This window comes from Canis lupus, chromosome 2, assembly GCF_011100685.1.
Source record: "Canis lupus familiaris isolate Mischka breed German Shepherd chromosome 2, alternate assembly UU_Cfam_GSD_1.0, whole genome shotgun sequence".
Classification (NCBI taxonomy): domain Eukaryota; kingdom Metazoa; phylum Chordata; class Mammalia; order Carnivora; family Canidae; genus Canis; species Canis lupus.
Window position 1 is genome coordinate 73,240,475 of NC_049223.1, and position 20,553 is coordinate 73,261,027.

The 20,553-nt window shown below is 41.4% G+C and overlaps 2 protein-coding genes and 1 non-coding gene across 4 annotated transcripts in view; 2 read left to right on the forward strand and 1 right to left on the reverse strand.

Moving 5' to 3' along the window:
• Positions 1-6,393: 6,393 nt before the first annotated feature.
• On the reverse strand, positions 6,394-19,048 carry PDIK1L (PDLIM1 interacting kinase 1 like). Of its 2 annotated transcripts, none has more exons than XM_038531509.1 (3): positions 18,802-19,048; positions 16,112-16,413; positions 6,394-10,493 (listed from the first exon to the last, which is right to left on the reverse strand). In XM_038531509.1, exons 2-3 carry the CDS (start codon positions 16,394-16,396, stop codon positions 9,753-9,755), a joined length of 1,026 nt encoding a protein of 341 aa, XP_038387437.1. In that variant the 5' UTR covers positions 16,397-16,413; positions 18,802-19,048; the 3' UTR covers positions 6,394-9,752. The 2 variants fall into 2 exon arrangements, with proteins under 2 accessions (XP_038387437.1, XP_038387436.1); XM_038531508.1 differs by lacking the exon at positions 18,802-19,048 and adding an exon at positions 18,305-18,443.
• TRNAR-CCU lies at positions 11,018-11,090 on the forward strand. The gene has a single exon. It is a non-coding gene; the product is annotated as a tRNA-Arg (tRNA).
• The window catches only part of TRIM63 (tripartite motif containing 63), a 56,573-nt gene continuing 54,039 nt past the window's right edge, over positions 18,020-20,553 (forward strand). The window contains exon 1 of the mRNA XM_038531504.1: positions 18,020-18,213. The gene's annotated coding sequence lies outside the window, so the exon portion shown is untranslated. The remainder of the gene's footprint in view (positions 18,214-20,553) is intronic.

Below are 20,553 nucleotides of genomic sequence, written 5' to 3' on the forward strand. Positions count from 1 at the left end.
CATCAATTCTATGTGTTTTCCCTCATGTGCCTTGTCACCTTGTGTGTTTGGTTCTTTTCTTACCGTGAGCTGCTCACATTGCCTAGAAATTTGTAGGAATTATTTGAGGCCTGTGTTGACATCAAGTTCCTCCAAAGACAATTTGTATTTATTTCTGTCAATAATGCTCTGGTACTACTAACCCATACCACCTTAAATTAAATTCTTTACTTGAGGATTTTAAGATTACATAAGTAATGTGATTTGACTTCCTATTTCATGAGGGAGCTGGCTTGCAAATTATGAATTTTTTTTTAAGATTTTTATTATTAAGGGGACACCTGGGTGGCTCAGTGGTTGAGCATCTGCCTTTGGCTCAGGGCATGATCCCCGGGGGTCCTGGGATTGAGTCCTGCATTGGGCTCCCCACGGGGAGCCTGCTTCTCCCTCTGCCTATGTCTCTGCCCTTCTCTCTGTTTCTCTGTGTCTCTCATGAATAAATAAATAAATAAATAAAATATTTTTTAAAAAATGATTTTATTTTAATCTCTACACCTAACATGGGGCTCAAACTCACAACCTAAAGATCAAGAGTCACACACTTTACTGACTGAGCCAGGTGCCCCTCTTTCTTGCTTTTCTTTTCTTTCTTTTTTCTTTCTTTCTTTCTTTCTTTCTCTTTCTTTCTCTTCTTTTTCTTTCTCTTCTTTCTTTCTTTCTTTCTTTCTTTCTTTCTTTCTTTCTTTCTTTCTTTCTTCTTTCTTTCTTTCTTTGATTTTAATTTATTTGTTTGAGTGAAAGAGAGAAAGAGCAGAGAGAGCACGCACAGGAGCAGGGCAGGAGAGGCAGAGAGAAGAAGCCAACTCCCCACTGAGCAGGGAGCCTGATGCGGGGCTGGATCCCAGGACCCTGAGATTATGACCTGAGCAGAAGGCAGATGCTTAACAGGTGCCCTACAAATTATGAATTCTTTTTTTTCTTTTTCTTTTTTTTTTTTTTCAAATTATGAATTCTTAAAGGAAATTTTATTTGCCCCTTTTTCCCAGGGCCAGAATTGACATAGGAAGTTTTAACTCTCCTCCCTTTTGGGTGCTAGTGTTTGTTTCATATTAGTCCTTGTGCTGTAGTTATAATCCTTTGGGGTCTCATATTAATGTTCCCATCTTGGAGAGGCCCTGGGATTTATCTGTCTCCTATATGTCCTATGCAGACAGGGAAGGAGGATGTTATGGTGGGCAGGTGTTGGCAGGCACCCTGAGGGTTAAAGATAATTTGTGCATTTACTTTCCATAGTTCCTGGTTTCACTTCATTTTGGGGCAGGGCCATACTCCTAACTTTCATGGCAGCTCAGCAGCATAGTAAAAAAGAATTAAAAAGCACCAACAACTCTCCTTTATACAACATTTTAATTTTTTTCATCAGGAGGGTTATTTAGGTTTCTAATCCACTATATTGTTGGAAAAAAGTTTAAAACATGGATTTCATGATCACAACTCACATTTGTTTCATAACATTTTTATAGTCTTCTTACATTTTAATGGTATGAGTTTTATATGGTATGACTGTGTATGTTATTTATAATGACATTTAACTCTCACAACTAACTCAGGGAGCTATCTTTATGTTTTATTTTCAGTATAGTTAACATATGGTGCTATATTAGTTTCAGTTGTACAATATCGTGATTTGACACTTCCACATTTACTATGGAGAGGTAGACATTATTATCTGTTTTTTTTTTTTTTTTTAGATTTTATTTATTTATTCATGAGAGACACACAGAGAGAGGGGCAGAGACACAGGCAGAGGGAGAAGCAGACTCCATGCAGGGAACCCGAAGTGGGACTTGATCCTGGGTCTCCAGGACCATACCCTGGGCTGAAGGCAGGCACCAAACTGCTGAGCCACCCAGGGATCCCCTATTATCTCTGTTTTACAGATAAGGAAATGTAGGCTCTGAGTTTTGCCCAAGGTTTCACCAACCATATGGGTGAACAGGGACTTAGCCATTGATATTCACCCTCCAAAGTTTCTTAGCCTTTGGAAGACATGGGCCCACATATGAATCTGATGAAAGCTCTAGCTCCTCTTCCCAAAAATATGTACATTGATACAATACACTAAAATTGTAGGGGGTTCCAGATGCTACGAAGTCCATCCATGGATAATACCATGGGAGAACCTATGTGTGTTATAATGCTGAGAGTAGATGCTAGCACAAAAAGACACATTAATTTTTTAGCTTTGATCACAAGTTCATATTCCTCTGCCTGTCTTCAAAGACCCTTCATATTCTGATCCTGCTGTCTTCATTCTTTTTTTTCTGACATACATTCCCTGAAGTAGTCCTTCTGGGCTCTGTTTGTGGCTTGCCTCTGTGTGGGGAGAAGCAGTGACTAAGATTACAGGCTCTCACAGTCTGGGTTCAGATCCTGAGCAAACTGTAGACCACAGGCAGGTTATGTACCACCCTCTCTGTGGCTCTATTTCTTTTCTTTTTTAAAAAAATTTATTTATTCATGGGAGACACACAGAGAGAGGCAGAGACACAGAAGGAGAACCAGGTTCCTTGCAGGGAACCGGATGTGGGACTCGATCCCCAGACCCAGAATCACACCCTGAGCCAAAGGCAGATGCTCAATCGCTGAGCCACCCAGGCATTCCTTATTATTATATTTTTGAAACCAAACATTGTCACTTTAGGTTTTTTTTTTTTGTAGTTTCAAGTTTTTATTTCAAATCCAGTTCATTAACATACATAGATTAAATAGTTCTCAAAAGTATTTTAAAAAGTACTGGGCACACAGTGGTGCTAATTTCTTGAAAGGCAATTTTCCTGTTGCCATTTGAAGAGGGTAATAGTGCTTTCTGTCTTGGAGTCCTAGGGGTTCACTTGTCCCCGTGGAGAGACAAGTGCTTTGCTTTTCAAGTCTCAAGGGTGATGAAATGGCTCAAAGTGTTACAAGATGGAAATAAGCAATCCTACCTACCTCTGCAAAAGTGGGACTTCCTGAGACTGAAGGGGTGGACATGTGGTTGATTTCTTTGAGAATTGAGTTCTAATAGTGACCCATGGCAGTGAGACTTCTGATGGGATGGAATGGGACTCAGGCCTCTGTGTCTGAATAGGGCTGGCCTAGGGATCTGGTCACTAGGCATCTCAGTGGACAGAAGAGGACCAGAGGACTTTCTCCAAGTCTGATGGATAATTCTGGAAAAATTCCCTATAATCTTGACTGTCCTAGAAGGATGAAGGAACGTGACACTTCTTATCTCTTGGTGTCTTTGAGGAAATTTATAAGGATACACTGTGTGATTTGTTTTCTCAACCGAGGGCAGGGATATGTGACCTTTCTTTGTAAATCTCATGATCCTTTCATTAATAATTTTCCATGTTGAATTGAATCATTGAATCTTAGAACTGGAAGGGCTATTAGAAATTATTCCTAGTGGGATCCCTGGGTGGCGCAGCGGTTTAGCGCCTGCCTTTGGCCCAGGGCACGATCCTGGAGACCCGGGATCGAATCCCACGTCGGGCTCCCGGTGCATGGAGCCTGCTTCTCCCTCTGCCTGTGTCTCTGCCTCTCTCTCTCTCTCTCTCTCTCTCTGTGTGCCTATCATAAATTAAAAAAAAAAAAAAAATTAAAAAAAAAAAAAAGAAATTATTCCTAGTACTGCTGACAGTAATTATTATGAAGGCAGAAGACACTTCCCTATTGGACTCTTTGGGTCCTATGTCCCTAAAAGATATCCTGAAGTTGGGAAGTTTCTTGTCTAAGGACCCAGGCCTAGGCTGAAAGTGAGTCCAGATAAACATGTAATTTATCCTCAAAGAACATTTTCTTCTCCACAGCCCATTGTAGCCCACAGGCACTGACATGCCTTTGGGAAAGACTAGAAAAACCACTGGTATTGATATGGTTAGAGCAGAGGGGTTGAGGGCCCACCAGATCTCAGCCTCAGGAAGTCCTGTCTGCTAAACTGGAAAAGGCACGGCCCAACCAGTCTCTGGAGCAGGCCGATTAGTTTGTGAGCCAGCTGGAGAGGGGCCAGAGCCTCTGCAAACAGAGTAGTCTGACATATAGACCTAGGCAAGAATGGTTGTTGTCAGTCACTCAACTCCAGCCTGCCCTCGGCCGATTGGTGACTTAGTTTCCCAATATGTTTGGTGTCTATTCTTTTCTTTTCAATGTCCATCCACTCCATGTACCCTGCACCCAGAGTTCTCATGCAGTGTTTCCTGATATGACTTGCATGGTGGTTCTTAGTCTTTTGGGTGTCTTTAAGAATTTGCTAAAAACTATGAACTGTCCCCATGGAAAAATGCATATTCACATAAAATTTTGCTTACAATTCTAGTGGATCCCCTGATAAGACTGGATTCCTTTGGTGGATTCTTAAAAAGCCTGACTCTACAATAACATACCTGATAGTGATTTAATGCATTACACCTTCTGTTTCTCAGAAACACAACCTGTGTTCTACTATGAGGCAGACAGTCTGAGTGAAGATAGGGACTTGAATTTGGGGTGGGGTGCTGAAACGGGTCTGGGCGTTGGTTGCTAGGAGGTAAGCGAATCTAAAAAATACTACTACCTATGACTTTTCTTCCTACCCCACAGTCTGACCAATACTATTTCAATTTTAATATTTTACCATTTTCACATTAGAATTGGTAATACTTAAAAAATACTGTTGAGTGCATGACCTACTGAAATTCTCACTTTATTAATATGGGATGGATCCTAGGCATCAGTTTTTTTAAAATTTAAATGGCTTTATTGAAGTATAATTGATGTAAAATAAAGCACATCAAATATAAGTACAGTTTGGTGACTTCTGATATATGTATGAAACTCACGAACATACCCATCATCCCCAAAGTTCCCCCTGAAATCACAAACATTTTCCTGAGGAGAGGATGTAATGCCTTCATCAGATTCTCCCAAAAGGAAAAGAATGAAAGCTGCACCTGAAGCCTGGCTTATTGAGAATCCATTCATTCATTCAACATATTGTTTAAATCAGAACACAATGAACAACAATGGCTACCATTTGAGAACTAAATATGCCAGGTACTATGCAAGGCACGTTACGAGTATTTGACCTTTATAAAAATTCTGAAATGTGCGTATCACCATCTCTGATATAGCAAACCTGTGCTTTAGCCGCTAGGCTGTGATGCCCTCAGTAATACCAAGTTGCCTAACTTCTGCTCAGAACAAGCTAAGGTTGAAATACCAGGGCTGAACAGGAAGTGAAAGAGTGAAGTCAAAGACCTCTTTTTTTTTTTTTTTTTTAAACAATTTCCTTTTGACCAATGAGAAATCATTGCAAAAGAGAAAGTACTGCCTTTAAATGACGCAAGACGCACTGTGCCCTCAAGAGGTGTGGCGGGAGGTTTTCTCAAGTAGAAGTTATTATCTAACCACAAACCAACTGTCTATCATTACACTGCATTTTAGAGGACATCTATGATTGGTCGACTCAGAGAGCAACATTTGAATTTAAAGACCAAAACAACCAGGGGTGTTCCTTCAGTGAGAAAGATAAAGCTTTGTTGTTAGAGAAAACTCCAACTGGAGCCTGAGATTAGGCATTAAAACCCTTACACCGGGGACACCTGGGTGGCTCGGTGGTTGAGCGTCTGCCTTTGGCTCAGGTGGTGATCCTGTGATCCTGGGATGGAGTCCCACATCGGGCTCCCTGTGTGGAGCCTGCTTCTCCCTCGGCCTGTGTCTCTGCCTCTCTGTTTCTCGTGAATAAAAGCTTAAAAAAAAAAAAAAAAAAAGGACAATTAGCGGCCTTATATACAGTAGTAATTGTGTTTTTTTTTTTAAAAAAAAACCTTACACCAATATTTCATTCATTTTCTCATCAAAAAGCCAGTCTCTATTTTAAAAGATATGTAAACACCACTGAAAAGCTATGTAAACACCATGTGAAGGCTCTTTGTAAACTCCAAGTGATTACGTAAAAGCTAGTAAATGCAAGTATTTATAGTTTGAGATGCAATTAAAAAAATTAATATCTAAAAAAAATTAATATCTAAATAGAAAGCAAAATTTGCCTGTCAACAAAGGCTATGCCAGGGGAAGGTGGCAGAGTCAGAAGCAGCCGCAATTCCTGATGCCTTCTTTCCTACTTGTCGCTAGATCACATATAGCACTGTTCTCTTTTTCCCATTTCTCCCTCTGGTGGTCCACGGGACCACTAAGTGCACTGTCTTCAGTACTTGTTTATTCTAGAGAATACAGAATAAAACCTATAAAAGAAAAAAAGCAGGTCAGATGACTTTGTAGAAAGGAAACTATGCCTTCAAGTTATGGGTTGAAAAATTACTTCCTCTTGGTACATTTACTATATTTCATTCTGAGTCTGGGATGTATCCTTATCTTAATGAGATAGAAGGATTAATGAAAAAATCATTTATTTCAGGCAGTACAAGTTCTTCTGACAAATACAAGATAGTAAGCATTAAAATTTGAGAACTTGAAATGCTGAAAGAAATTCCTAGAATTCAATAATCTTTTCCTCAGCAATCGTTTCTATTACAGAAAGTTTCACCTAATAGGGTGAAAATGACATTGATTCAAATATTATACCCTCTATTTTATGTTCATGAAGTAAAGCACTATAGAACTATACAGAGCCACCAAATTCAACAATATGAAATTTTCAGGGTGGGTTGTTTTTTTGTTGAAACTCACTTTATTAAAAAAAAAACAGTCATGAACAATAAATTACAATCATTTCCCCCTTTTATAAATTCTTCATAAAATATATTTGACAATTTTAAAAGAAAATCTCAAAAGTTGCTTTCATTTTTGAAGTGCTGATGACTTATTTTTTTGACCATTTTGTCATGCTGGTGAATTATTTTGTAGCTGCTACAATAGTTTGATTGATAAACATTTTACAATTAAAAACAACACCAACAACAAAGAGGAAAAAACAGACCAGCAGAAAGAACTATTCAGTGTGCTATTTATCTGACACTTAACATTTACTTCATCATATTGACAAAGTATCCCTTAGCACCAAAAATCTACAGGAACCCCTTCTTTCTAAGTGACAACTAGTGCAAAATAACATTCTAGGAACTAACTGTACAACCCCATATTTAACTGGCCACAGCTGCCTATAAGCTTATTTGAAATATTTGGTCTTTTTTTCAATTAAGACAAATTTCATAAAACACTATAAACCATGGCAAGAGACTCTGAGGAATAACTGTTTATTGAGTACCTATTATGGGCAAGGCACTGTGCACAAATTTTTGCTTTCATTTTTCCTCTAGCAAATATCCAGGAATTTCCAAGTATCATTAACCTTTTATTTCTTACTCCTAGCTGGAAAAGGCCTGTGGCTATATGCCATTTTTAAACTGTCATTTTACCAACTGACCTTTAGTGCTGAGCTCACAGTAGGTACTGAATAAAATACCATCTGATTGAAAAAACAAAGACAAAGAATTGGTATCATAGGCTATTTTAGAATACAAGGACTTGAGAAAATTCTATGAGAAACTTCCTGATCACCTCATACCTTTGCTGTCAATGAAAGATTCACTTCACAAGTGAAAACTTTCAAAATAAATGATAATCGTTAACTATTTTAAATGAGGCAAGACCAAAAACTATGTACTTAGGAAACCATGGCTCCAAGTACACAGATATTTGAAGAGCAAATGAAGCACTGGCATACTATCACCTGAATCATCATGAATCTCTGCTGAAGTGCCATGTTATTGATGCAACATTATAATACTTTTCACTTCCAGTAAGTCAGTCCCCTTGGCCAGATCTGTGTTACAGTGATATGGTGATCCAGAGGGTCAATTATCATGAGGTTCCAGTGTATTCCACCTCTCATTTCCAAAAAATTTCTTATATTTATTAGCTTGAAAGTGATGTTAAAAGTATATGATTTTTATTTTAAAAGGTTTTTTTTTCAAAAAAGGTTTTATTTTAATAAAACCTTTCAGTCCAAATTTTAAACTTCCAGACCAAGTAACGCATAGTTCAGAAATTTTATATACTTTTAATTTTTTGTGCTTTTTTTTTTTTACCTTCTCTAGTTCCCAAACACATTTTAAATAAGGAAAGAATTATGATACCAAAATTCCAAAAATTATGGATGTTCCAAAAAGCTGGGGAGACACACTGGGTGTCAACTACACTTTAATTAAAAACAAAAAACCTTAGGGAAAAAAAAAGCTGAGGAGACCGCAAACTATTAATGATTTCAGTATTCTAATACTTTTTTTTTTTTTAAACTTTGACCAAAGATTCTAGTGCTTTATAAAGACTAACCTAGATGCAATCGTCTTAAAGTCTATCTAACCTTAAAGGCTAATATTCTGTTTTAGCAAAACTTTCCTTAGAAAGTTTAACTATCTGCATTTATAGGAAAACAAATCGGAGACAACCATATAGGGTTAAAAATCAAACTAACTTCAATTAGTGTAACAGTCTACTGGTTTTTGACATAGACCATACCAAGTGACTGTATAAAATCAATAACTTGGAAGTTTCTACTTGAAAGATATAGTTGATGCGACAATATTTTATCCATCTGCCACACTGTATAGGTATCATCTCCCCACTTTAGAAAAAGGTGATCAACATTTAACACAACCATATCATCATTACTGTGTTAAATTAGACAAGAGAAAACAGCATTAGTGCCAAAATGAAAGGAATTCCAGTGATTAAACAAGAGACCATATCAGAGCAGGCAATGTGAGGGTGGAGCTCATTTGATTTCTTCAACTTTATGCTGAGGCTTAGACAGTCTTGAAATCAAAACTTAATATATCAAGTAGGATAGTTCATATATATTGCAGAGGAATCCTGTGTTCAGATTCATATCAGATTGCAGATGCTCAAGTGCAGACATGTTCCAGTGCAGTGGTTCAATTGGTTAATTGAATGCTTGGTTACCTAAAGAAGGTATGACTGAATCAAGGTCCTTGCCAACCTGCTACCACATGATTGCATGGCTAATGCAACTCCTGCAGCTTATAGGGCACTGGAGAGCTCAAACATACTTCAGCAGCTTTGGATCACTTAATTTTGTTTATGTTTAATTGGATAATTTTAGACCCTCCAAATGATGCCTTAAAAAAAGCTGTATAATATTACAAAAATAAAAAATGTAGTATGATTTCATTAGAGGGAGGGACAGGGTAGGAAGATGAGGGAAGGTTCTTTTATTTTTCATCACTGATTTCACCAGCAAATCTCAAAAACCCAAACCTACATCAAATAATTTAAACAGAAGTGGCATTTTCTTCATATGGAATGCAAAATGCACACATTCACATACTTACATATACATAAATATATACATATATGTTTCCTTTACAAAGCTTCAAAGGTTGCATTACCAGCATGCAAACCTCTTCTTCCATGGAAATTCCTAATACTGACAAGGAATGTCTAAAATACTTAAGAGACTTATTTCCAGAAAACTGGACTTTCTTCTCTTCTTGGCTCTTAGAGAATTTTCCTGCCAAACTTCTACCAATGATCATTTTAAAAAATGTACACCCACATTGGTAATACACATTTAAAACATACTAACAAAATGGCCAGCTTGGACTTAAGAAAAACGAGGAAAAAAAAAAAAAAACACCCCACAATAAAATCTAAACCCTTAGAAGGTGGAGTTTAGCTTTTTATATTCTTTTTCAGCCACATTATGTTGTTGCATCACTGTTAAAACATAAGCAGCATATCATCCAAGATATTTGCAAACAATATATGTGTCACGTTTCCCAGCTGTTATCTTTAAATGCAATTTGTACTAATCTGAGTTCTAGTTCAAAAGCATCTGGACGATCCTGAGGGTTTGCAGCCAGCATTTCTTTAATCAGTTGTTTCATTCGCCCATTCATAGACTTCTTCTTCACAGGAATGAGAAGTTCCATTTTGGGATTTTCCAGAAGCGCCTCTCCAACAGGCACAATCTCAGTTCCTTGTTTTACATAACTCCCCAAGAGTTCCTTCTTTGTCTCTGTGTCTATGAATGTGATCCTTTCCAGCATTGCCCAGATGATAATCCCCAGAGCAAAGATGTCAGCTTTTGCTGTGTAATGTCCCTCCCACACTTCAGGAGCCATGTAGAAATCTGTTCCACAGGCTGTGGAAAGGAAACACTTGTTTACACTGACAGGTTCTTCTGGGTTCTGCCCAGAGGCTGAACAAACTTTACTGAGACCAAAATCGGCCACTTTCAGTGTGGGTTCCAAGTCACTGGTATCCAACCTGCTTTGCGAAATCAGGATGTTATCAGGCTTAAGATCTCGGTGGATGATCTGGTTTTTATGCAAGAAAGCCAGAGCACTGCTCAGCTGAAGCATAAAGCTGGTGTTAGTTTTACGGTTGGGTTTCCTGGACAACAGATACTCATTCATATCTCCGCCGTCACAAAAATCCATCACAAACCACAAGTAATAGGCGCTTCTGGGATCAAAGGCAATTTCTCCTTTTAATGAAGTCTCTACAAGCTATAAGAAGGGAAAAAAAGATTACAATCATGTGCACAGTTTATACAATTCAGCTACAGAAAAAGAATAACTGGTTTAGTTGGACTCCTTATTTTATTTATTTATTGATTGATTTAAAGATTTTATTTATTTAAAGCATTTATTTATTTATTTATTTATTTATTTATTTATTTAATTTATTTATTTACTCATAGACACACACACACACACACACACACAGAGGCAGAAACACAGGCAGAGGGAGAAGCAGGTTCCATGCAGGGAGCCTGACGTGGGACTCGATCCCGGGTCTCTGGGATCACGCCCTGGACTGAAGGCAGTGCTAAACTGCCAAGCTACCCGAGCTGCCCGGACTCCCAATTTTAAATGGAAAATCCTATGAATGTTTTATTTGGTCAGTGCTTTCATATGTGCATTTTATTTTAAATTTCAGTACTTCAAACTGTCACTTTGCCTCTAATGAATACATACCAAATCTCTAAGTCAAAAGAGGTAAAAGCATATTTAAAAATAGCTTTAGGAACACCTGGCTGGCTCAGCTGGTAGAGCACGGGACTCCTGATCTCAAGGTCATGAGTTCAAGCCCCACGTTGGGCATAGAGCTTACTAAATCATAAATAAGTAAATAAATAAATGCTTTATTTTGAAAAGTGTCCAACTGACTATATATTTTCTGCATGTGTTAATGGAGCTAAACTCTACCTACATAGCCAATAGCTTCATGAAAAAACTGGTATTTCAGCAGCTATACCTGGGAGATTGCCAGTTGGTGTATAAACATCAATTAGGAAGTTCTATTCAATTAAACTGCCTAAAATATGTTTCTTGTTCATTGGGCATACACCATCAACATTATATAATCTGTAAAATTCAGAGAAAAATGATCAAGGAACATTAGTTGTTTCAGAAATAAAGCCTTCCTTTAGTCACTGATAAAAGTAAAAACTGCCATTATAACTTCATAAACTTCTATAGGCAGAATGCAAATATATCAGCAATCTCTATCACTGGATAGCTTCTAAAAACCAATTTATAAAAAACATATTAACATTTTAATATAAAAATTCAAATATAAGTTTGTATATTTCTTTGCTACAAGCTGAAAACCTAGAATAAATCACTATTTCATCATTATCAAATTATAACTATTACCTAAAATTCAAGAATATATTGATTACTTCACCAAATATGAGCTACCAGTTTAAAATACAGCATATAGTGCTTTGAAAACATTTGTCCCATGGTGCCTTTTCAGACCCACTGAATAAAAACTCAGTAGGGAAGCTGGAGAGTTGTTGAAGAATGAATGAACTGCTAATTTTACATTTAAGTCTACTAGTACTTCCTCTTGTCATTTTGGAGGGCAGAAGCAAAGAACACCTTTTCACATCTCCCCCAATGGCAAACAGCTGTAATTGCAACGGTCTGCAGATGTCTTTTGCATGCATTTTCTTTGTTGCATGTGTTTGCCAGTGAGCCAGAAAATGAAAGACTAGAAAGTTATACATCACACAATTATTTACCAGATGCACTGTTAACTAAATATGCTGAGATTAAAGACCAGTGCCATCACTCTTACTTCATTTCTTCTCATCTTCTGTATTTACTCTCAAAAGCAAACTTCATGCAGAGTCCCAGCATTCAAAGAATGGCTTAGAGTAAGGGCAGACAGTAAATATTTTAGGTTTAACAAGTCACATAAGGTCTCTGTTCCATATTCTTCCTTTTCTTTCTTTTTCTTAAACTCTTTAAAAATGTGAAAACTAGTTTTATCATCTGGGCCACATAAAAACTGCCTGAGGGCAACAGTTTAAGGGCCACTGGTTGAGAGATACAGAAGTACAGAGCCCAATCCACTTATTTCCCTGTGTAGAGGATGTCATCAGCCATTGGTTCTCTTGCCTAAAGTCCTTCAACAGCTTCCCTATTCTCTCAGATACAGTTTAAGCTCTTTAACATGGGCTGTGGGATTCTCTGACCCTGCTGATCTTTCTGGTCTCATTTAAAACAACTCTCCAGGTCTTACTATTTTTTCAATTCTTAGAATGCTTTGTACTTTTTGCTTCAAGACGTTTGTATGTCAGTTCTTTCTGGCTGGAAAGTCTTCTCACTCACATGGCTCATTCCTCTTTAAACTTCAAGTTTTAGTTGTAACAGTTCATAATTCCTAAATCCTCAATTTATGTCAGGGTCTCTTTCATATGCTCCTATATCCTTGAGGTTGAAACTGTAACCTTTGTTAATTACTTTGCACTTTCTCCTAGGTGAGTTTTTTAGCTAGTAGGAACTGACTTAATCATTCAGAACAAGGAAAATATCTAGGAAAGATATCTAGAAAAAATATCTAGAAAAACAAAAATTTGTGTAAGGAATGGAGAAGGCCATGCATAGGGACTCTGTGGTCATACTATAGATTTGTTTTTACTAGATATAAATTTAGAGAAGGCACTTGCTTATTAATAAGTGTGTTGATCAATGTTGTTTTTTATTTTAATTTAATTAAAAAAATTTTAAAGATTTTAAAATTCATTTTGGGGAGAGAGAAACAGAGGAAGCACAAGGAGGGGGAGAGGCAGAGAGAGAGAGGCAGAAGCAGACTCCCCATTGAGCTGGCAGCTCCATATGAGGCTCAATCCCAGGACCTGGAAATCATGACCTGAGCTGAAGGCCAATGCTTAACCATCTGAGCCACCCAGGTGACCTGATCAATGTCTTGTTAACTAAGTAAGTCCATAGAAAAGACAATTTTCATAGAGGTACTATTACTGAGTACTTCCTATGTGCCAAATATTATACCTGTATCATCTCTAATTTTGACAACTTCCATGGAAGGTAAAAATTATTATTCCTTTTTTAAAAAAATTATTATTCCTATTATACATTTGAAGATACAGATGCTGGGAGAGATGAGTTAATTAGCTAAGATCATACAGCTAGCAAAATGCTACAAGTCAAACACAGGCCTATCAGGCCTTAAAAGATAAAGGAGAGTACTCAATAAAGAGGTGCTTTAGATTAAAAAAAAAAAATCGGGACGCCCGGGTGGCTCAGGAGGTTGAGCATCTGCCTTTAGCTCAGGGTGTGATCCTGGGGTTCTGGGATCGAGTCCTGCATCACGCTCCCTGCGAGGAGCCTGCTTTTCTCTCTGCCTGTGTCTGTCTGTCTCTAATGAATAAATAAAATCTTTAAAAAAAAAAGAGACTAAAAAAATAATTGAGTCAAGTTTGGAAGTACTTTACATCTTATTAAGTAATCTCTACACCCAACATGGAGCTCAAACTTACAACCCTAATATCAAGAGTTGTGTGCTTTACCAACTGAGCCAGCCAGGTGCCCTAATACTTTACACTCTAAAGTCTAGAAAGACTACCTAATGCCTAATTACTATAAAGGTTGCTTGATCTGGACTCAAGGATACCATCGGCACGAAGTCACATATTTATTTATTTATTTAATCTAAAAAATATTTATATATGTATGTATGTATTTATTTATTTATTAATTATAGAAATAGAGAGAGAGGCAGAGACACAGGAGGAGGGAGAAGCAGGCTCCATGCCAGGAGCCCGATGTGGGACTTGATCCCGGGACTCCAGGATCGCACCCTGGGCCAAAGGCAGGCGCTAACCCGCTGAGCCACCCAGGGATCCCCCCTTTTTTAAGATTTTATTTATTTTTTCATGAGAGAGAGAGGCAGAGGGAGAAGCAGGCTCCATGCAGGGAGCCCGACATGGGACTCGAACCCAGGTCTCCAGGATCATACCCTGGGTCGAAGGCGGTGCTAAACCACCAAGCCACCTGGGCTGCCCTAAATCATATATTTAAATATCTTTGTAGACCAAAAGAGATTGTACATTTTGTCTCCAAAATTCAATGCAAAGTTCATCAAGGTTCTATCCACTTTTAAGAGGGAATGCGGTAAGAATGTTTCTAATATTTTCTATCAGTGCAACTTACATACTAAGCACTTTTAGAAAAGTAAATAATAAATGGAATAGAGGCTAAATAGTTGTGCTTAATAGTCACTGCCTTAAGAGGTAAAACCTCAGGACATAGCATGCTAAAACTGCAATATAAATTAGGTTCTCCAGATTGGTATTTATTCACCATATAATGAAACCAGCAAGTTTCTTTCTTTTTTTTTTTTTTTCAAGTTTCTAATTACACAGATTAATGTGTTTGTTTTCTTTGTTGTTCCTAGTCCAAAAGCTTTTGTTGTTTTAAAATCATACTTCTGAACCTTGAGGGTAAAATTCTGAATTTAGACATACTAATGGAACGTTGTTTCTTTTCCAAGAATGACTGGACTTGGAATTTTTTCTCTGGTCTTCAACTAACAATGTCTTAAGTATCTTTTCTCTTCAGCAAATATAGACCTACTAGAGATTTTGATCTATGCCAGAAGCCAACCTTAAACAAACAAACATTTTCTGTTTTCCTATGTTAATGCTTTCCCCAGGTCTACAAAAAGTAATTTGAGAGCAAGAGTAATTTGGAAGTTAAGGGAACAAAAGTTTTAGCAGTCAGATACAGTCCTACATTCAGCTCCCAATTCTGCCATTTGCTGTATATGTGACTTGCATAGATTATGTATTCTAAGCCTCTGTTTCTTCATCTATAATGATGATAATAATAGTACTATCCTCATAGGATTGTTCTGAGCAGCTGCCTTTAAAATACTTAGCAGAGGGGCACCTGGGTGGCTCATTGGTTGAGTGTTTGGCTTCAGCTTGGGGCATGATTCCGTAGTTCCGGGATCGAGTCCCACATCCAGCTCCTTGCATGGAGCCTGCTTCTCATTCTGCCTATGTCTCTGCCTCTCTCATGAATAAATAAATAAAATCTTTTAAAAATAAAAAACAAAACACTTAGCAGAGTGTGGAACTGAGTAGGAACCCAAATGTTAGCTCTTAGCACTATTAATAACATTCTAGTGTTGGGACACCTGGGTGGCTCAGCGGCTGAGCATCTGCCTTTGGCTCAGGGCATGCTCCTGGAGTCCCACATGGGGGATCCTGCATGGAGCCTGCTTCTCCCTCTATGTCTCTGCCTCTTTTTCTCTATGTCTCTTATAAATAAATGATATCTTAAAAAAAAAAAAAAAAAACATTCAAGTGCCATGCCATATACTTCATGAAAATTAACTAGAGTTGCATGGTTAAGAAACCACACAATCCTCTAAAATAGAGGAGGCTTATATTCAAACCAGATTTATTTTAAAATGCCCAATTATCTATATGGGTGCTGCTGATTATGGAGTTTTTCCTTTTCTTCTGGCTTCAGTTCCAAAAAAAAAAAAAATTGATTTCAAATAGGTGAATTTATTAGACTCTAATCTCGATCACTTCTCTAGCTCCTATGTTGTCCCATTCCCATGCAGACTGGCAAGTATCATGGCATAACAGGTGGCTTATGTTATTTTTAGGTATTTGCATCACAGGTTTAAATAAAACCTTGTTTTAAAGAAAACATCTACTCAGTTCTTGGCAGACCCTTACCTACTCCTAACTATATAAACACCTGTATTTAAAGTAAAAGTTCACTCAACACTTTTGTTCCTCTTCTTGCTGACCAATGTGAAGTTCAAGTCATTTCTATTTCCCATTAACCATACATACCTGTAAATAAAGGGAAGAATTAGAGCCGTGGGACATTTTTTGCACCATCCCATCTTTTTGTAGGATGCATTCCTCCAAGTGAATCACATTTGGATGTTGGCTCTTGATACTGCTTAGTGCCCAGAACTCACGCAGGGCTAGTTCAACATTTTCAGGTGCATGGCATCGAATTTTCTTCACTGCCACCCGTGCAGAGGTCTTTCTGATGACTGCTTCATACACAACACCGTAACTGCCTCGGCCTACCTCCCGTATTAGATCGTACTTTGGCTGGCTACTCACCATCTTCAAGGTCAAAGTTTCTGGAAAATCAACAAAGTGCTCTGTTGAAATTAAGTATACTTACTGGTTTGTATACCTTCTTATGTATGATTTAATTATCTGTCTCACTGTTTGCAATGCTTGAAAAAGATTTGTTATATCATGGGCAAATCTAAATATTTGAATAATAATAATAAAGCAGCTAACACTTTGGTATTACCATGTATCAGGAACTGTTCCAAGCACTTTTAATCCTCAAACAATATTATGAAATAGATGTTATTACAATCATTTTATAGTTGAGAAAACTAAATCACGAAGAATTTAAGCAACATGCCTAAGGTCAAACAGCTACTAACTGGTAGACCTGGGTTTTGAAACCTGGCCACTTGGCTCTGACATTCATAACCATAACCATTACACTATACCGCCTCTTGCACAAACTGCTTCAAAATATTACTGTTAAAAATAAACCAAAGAATTAATCATTCTTATGATGAGCACTCCACTGCTTCTCCTTAAAGCTGACACACACAAAAGTTCATAAACATGTCAAAACGAAAAAAACCCTCTCACAGAAATATAACTGGCTTGTGCTTAGGGACTGAAAGTGAACCAGGTTACATATAGAACTGAAAATATGTAGGTTTTTTTTTTAAAAGTAAACAAACTGTATATGTCCCTATTTTAATTTTGCTATTTCTCATTTCTTGCAAAATAAATGAAGTTTGTGGAGAAAAAATGGTCCTTTAAAAATAAAGCAAGCTACTTAGAATATTGTTACCTTTCTGTTGTTAAACACCTATTTAGATGTAGGCCATTTTTGCCACCAAAAACTGTCCTCTATATGATGGGGCTCTTGGACAGGGTGCTTTCAAATTCAACTTGATAAATCATTTAAAGGCTTAGAAGCAAAGGCCTGACACAGAAATGCTGGTGAGTTGAATCAAGAAATTCTGAAGTGTGCCACCTCATTCTCCAAAGAATGTTAAAATCCTCACGAGTTTCTGGAACAGATTCTCATTTGTAGATTGCCACGATGGGCAAGAGATTGTACAATCTTTACAGCGTGCAGTTTGGAGAGGAGGGGAAGAAGCTATTGGCTGTTGAGCTTGAAAAATTGGGTACAGCTACTTTAAGTTCATAGGATGGATTTAATAAAGAAAATGAAAGCTTCTGAGATTACTTCCTTGGTCCCACTTCCTCTAACTGGAACCCCCTTCAAATTCCTGCCGCAATTCCTAGCGCCCGATGCCCTGCCACGGACGCCTTGCCCCAGGTCCACCCACGGCGCTCTCCCCTGCTCCCCGTGGAGCGCCAATTACTCTGCAGCTCAAAGCGGCTCGTCTCCTGCAGGCTGTCCCATGGCCACGCGCGAAAGAGCACCCGAGTAAGGGGGAGGGGGCGTTCACGCAGCCCCTGGACGCGAGCCCCCGCGGCCGGCCGGCCGGCACTTCCCCGGCCTCCCGCGGGCCCCGCCGAGCCCGCGCACGGCCGCCGGCGGGCCAGGCCACACACCTGCCGGCCCGGGAAGGGCCAGTCCCGGGCAGAGGTGTTGCCCGACGCGGCGGCTCAGCGCCCCGCTCATTGGCCGAGTATCAGGCCCTCCCCCTCCCCGGCGGCGTCCAGAGGAAACCCGGAGGGGATCCTCCCGAGGCCCTTCACCCCGAGGAGCCAGTCCCGCGGCGGCCCCAACTCCTCGGGGCTGGCGGCTGAGGCCCGGGGCCTGGGGAGGAGCCCAGGGGCAGAAGAGGAGGCCGCAGCTGGCGCCGGTGGCCTGAGGGGTGCGGGCCGGAGGCCTGAGCAGCGCGGGGCCTTCCGTAGGATGACTCCGCTGACAGGTCTGTGACAGGCCTCCCGGGGAGGGAGGCGCATGCAGGGTCCTTGGCTCTGCAGCAGGGCCTCGGTGCCAGGCCTAAGGGCCAGATTTACCTCAGGGTAGCCGCCGCCGCTTCTCCCTCTCACGGGCGCTGCAGGCCGCCATTATCGGGCAGCTCGCGCCTCAGCCGCCGCGGCCTCCAGTCAGAGACCGGCGCGCGCCCCCGTGGTGCGCGCGGACACACCCCCTTACGCCGTGCGGCCCCGCCCCCCTCCGGCTTTCCGTAGCGCGAGCCGGGACGCCGAGCGCCGTCCCTATTGGGCGCGCGCCCCGCGCTCCGCCGGCCTCCTCCCTCTCCTGTGGCTCGCGGGAGCCGGGAGTCGCCGAAGGTGTGCGCGCCCCGGAACGCACCACTAGTGCCCCTCCCTGCAGGGGTGGCCGGGCCCGGAACGGGGAGGCCGCTGCCCGCCGGGGCTCGGTCACCGTCCAGCCGCAGCGAGCGCGCACGGCCCGCGGCCCCGGGGGACGGTCTGCGGCAGCGGGTCCGGGCCTGGGGGTGCGCGCGCCCGGCGCGCCTCCCCGCTGCCTCCCCGCCCCCCTTCCCACCTACCGAGCTGCGGGCAGGTGTGCGGGGGTCGCTGGGGCGGAACGCCTGGTGCATCTTCTTGGGTTCGGGCCTGGGGTTCCTGCGGGCCGCGGAGCTGTTCGGCTGGCCCGCGGGGAGGCGCGGCCCGAGCTGGGAGGCCTGGCGTCCGCCCCGCCGGGAGGGAGGCTGCACCTTTTGTCAGAGTCACTGAGCCATGTTTGCGGACGGTGTAGTTGCCCAGGCGGCGGCGGCGCGGGACTGGGTGCGATCATCCGGGAGGACGCCGTCCCCTGCCCCGCCGGCGCGGTGGTATCTCCCTTAAAGAAGCCGGCGCCTCATTGTTCCCGGGCCGCGGCCGCGGGGAGTCGGGGGCGCCCTGCCCGGCGCGGGGCGGGAGGGACGACGGCGCCCGCACCTGGCCCTGCCGGGCGGCGGCCCCCGCGGGGAGTCGGGATCCAGCCGGCGCGCGGCGACGGGCCGCGGTATGGGGCGGCCGGGGGCCGGGGTGGGCCGCGGAGACAGCGGTTCTCTCGCGGCCCGGCGGACAGCGGCCCCTCAGACCCCGGCACGCAGTCGCCTGACAGCCGGCCCGAGACTGTCGGTGGCTCAGAGACTCGGACCAGCCCAGTGTTCAGTCAGTCACGCGGCCCAGTACGCGTCCGCCTGAAGCGTCCGTCCCTTCCTCACTACTGAGTTCTGCACCTGCTGTTTGTCAGTAGAGTGGTGGTTCCTCTCCGGTGCGGTGCGGCGTTAGGCTCCACGTGCGGAGATTCCCTGTCGGTGCTCTCAAGATCAGCCACTTACCCCTTTTATTTGCTGTCCTCTATTTATGGACCTTGTCCAGAGAGTCTGGGACTGGGTTAGGTCTTTCAATTAGCTTTTCTAATCCTGACCAAATCCCACAGGGTAGGCTTCATTACTAACCCTGTTTTACAGGTGAAGGACACAGATGCTGCCTTATTTGACCAAAAGTTGTGTAGTTTGGGGCGTGTGTGTGTGTGTGTGTGTGTGTGTGTTCCGGTGTACCTGCCTTGAATACCCACTCTCCCGGTGTAATTACCCCGCTAAAAAACCCAACAACACCCAGCTCTGTCATCTATTAAGACTTTTGTCCTGAGTATCATAGATCAGTCTCCATCAGCTGTCTGCTGGGGTATTGATGCCAGCCAAGGCTTAGTTTCTGCCCTTCAAAGTAGAGGGAAACTATGGAAGGCCTTAATGCTTGTGTGGGTAATTGATCAGAATCAGGAGAGTGGTATCTCCTTTGGTTAGAAGAGCTTTTTTTTTTTTTTTTTTTTTTTTTTTTTTTTTCCTTTTGTCTGTCTCGGTCATTAACTATAGGAATCCCTCTTCTCAAGCTGACTGCAGAACTGAGACTTGAAATTCAATTTGGGAACTCCTAAGATAGGCTGACTAAAGGTTTTTTTTTTTAAAAAAAGATTTTATTTATTATTTGACAGAGGAGCACATAAGCAGAGGAGGTGGGAGAGGGAGAAGCAGATTCCTTGCTAAGCATGGAACCAAATGTGGGGCTCCATCCTAGGGTCCTGGGATCATGACCTGAGCTGAAGGCAGACTGACTGAGCCACCCAGGAACCCCAGGATGACTAAAGATTGTGAAGTGGATTCAGGTCATACAGAGCCTGAAGCTTAAGAAATTTGAGGTGTTTTTTAAGAAAAAGATTACAGAACGGTCCCATGAACACATAGCTGGGGCCTTGGAATGTGTCTCTGTAAGGCAGGGTCTCAGGCTTAAGCTTCATTAGCTTCGGGGTA

Excerpts from the sequence above, each read along its gene's own strand:
- PDIK1L (XM_038531509.1), bottom strand. The coding sequence starts at position 16,396 with ATGGTGAGTAGCCAGCCAAAGTACGATCTAATACGGGAGGTAGGCCGA. Across the intron at positions 10,494-16,111 it reads ATTCTTCCCTTTATTTACAG|CTTGTAGAGACTTCATTAAA; the intron begins GTATGTATGGTT and ends CCCTTCTTATAG.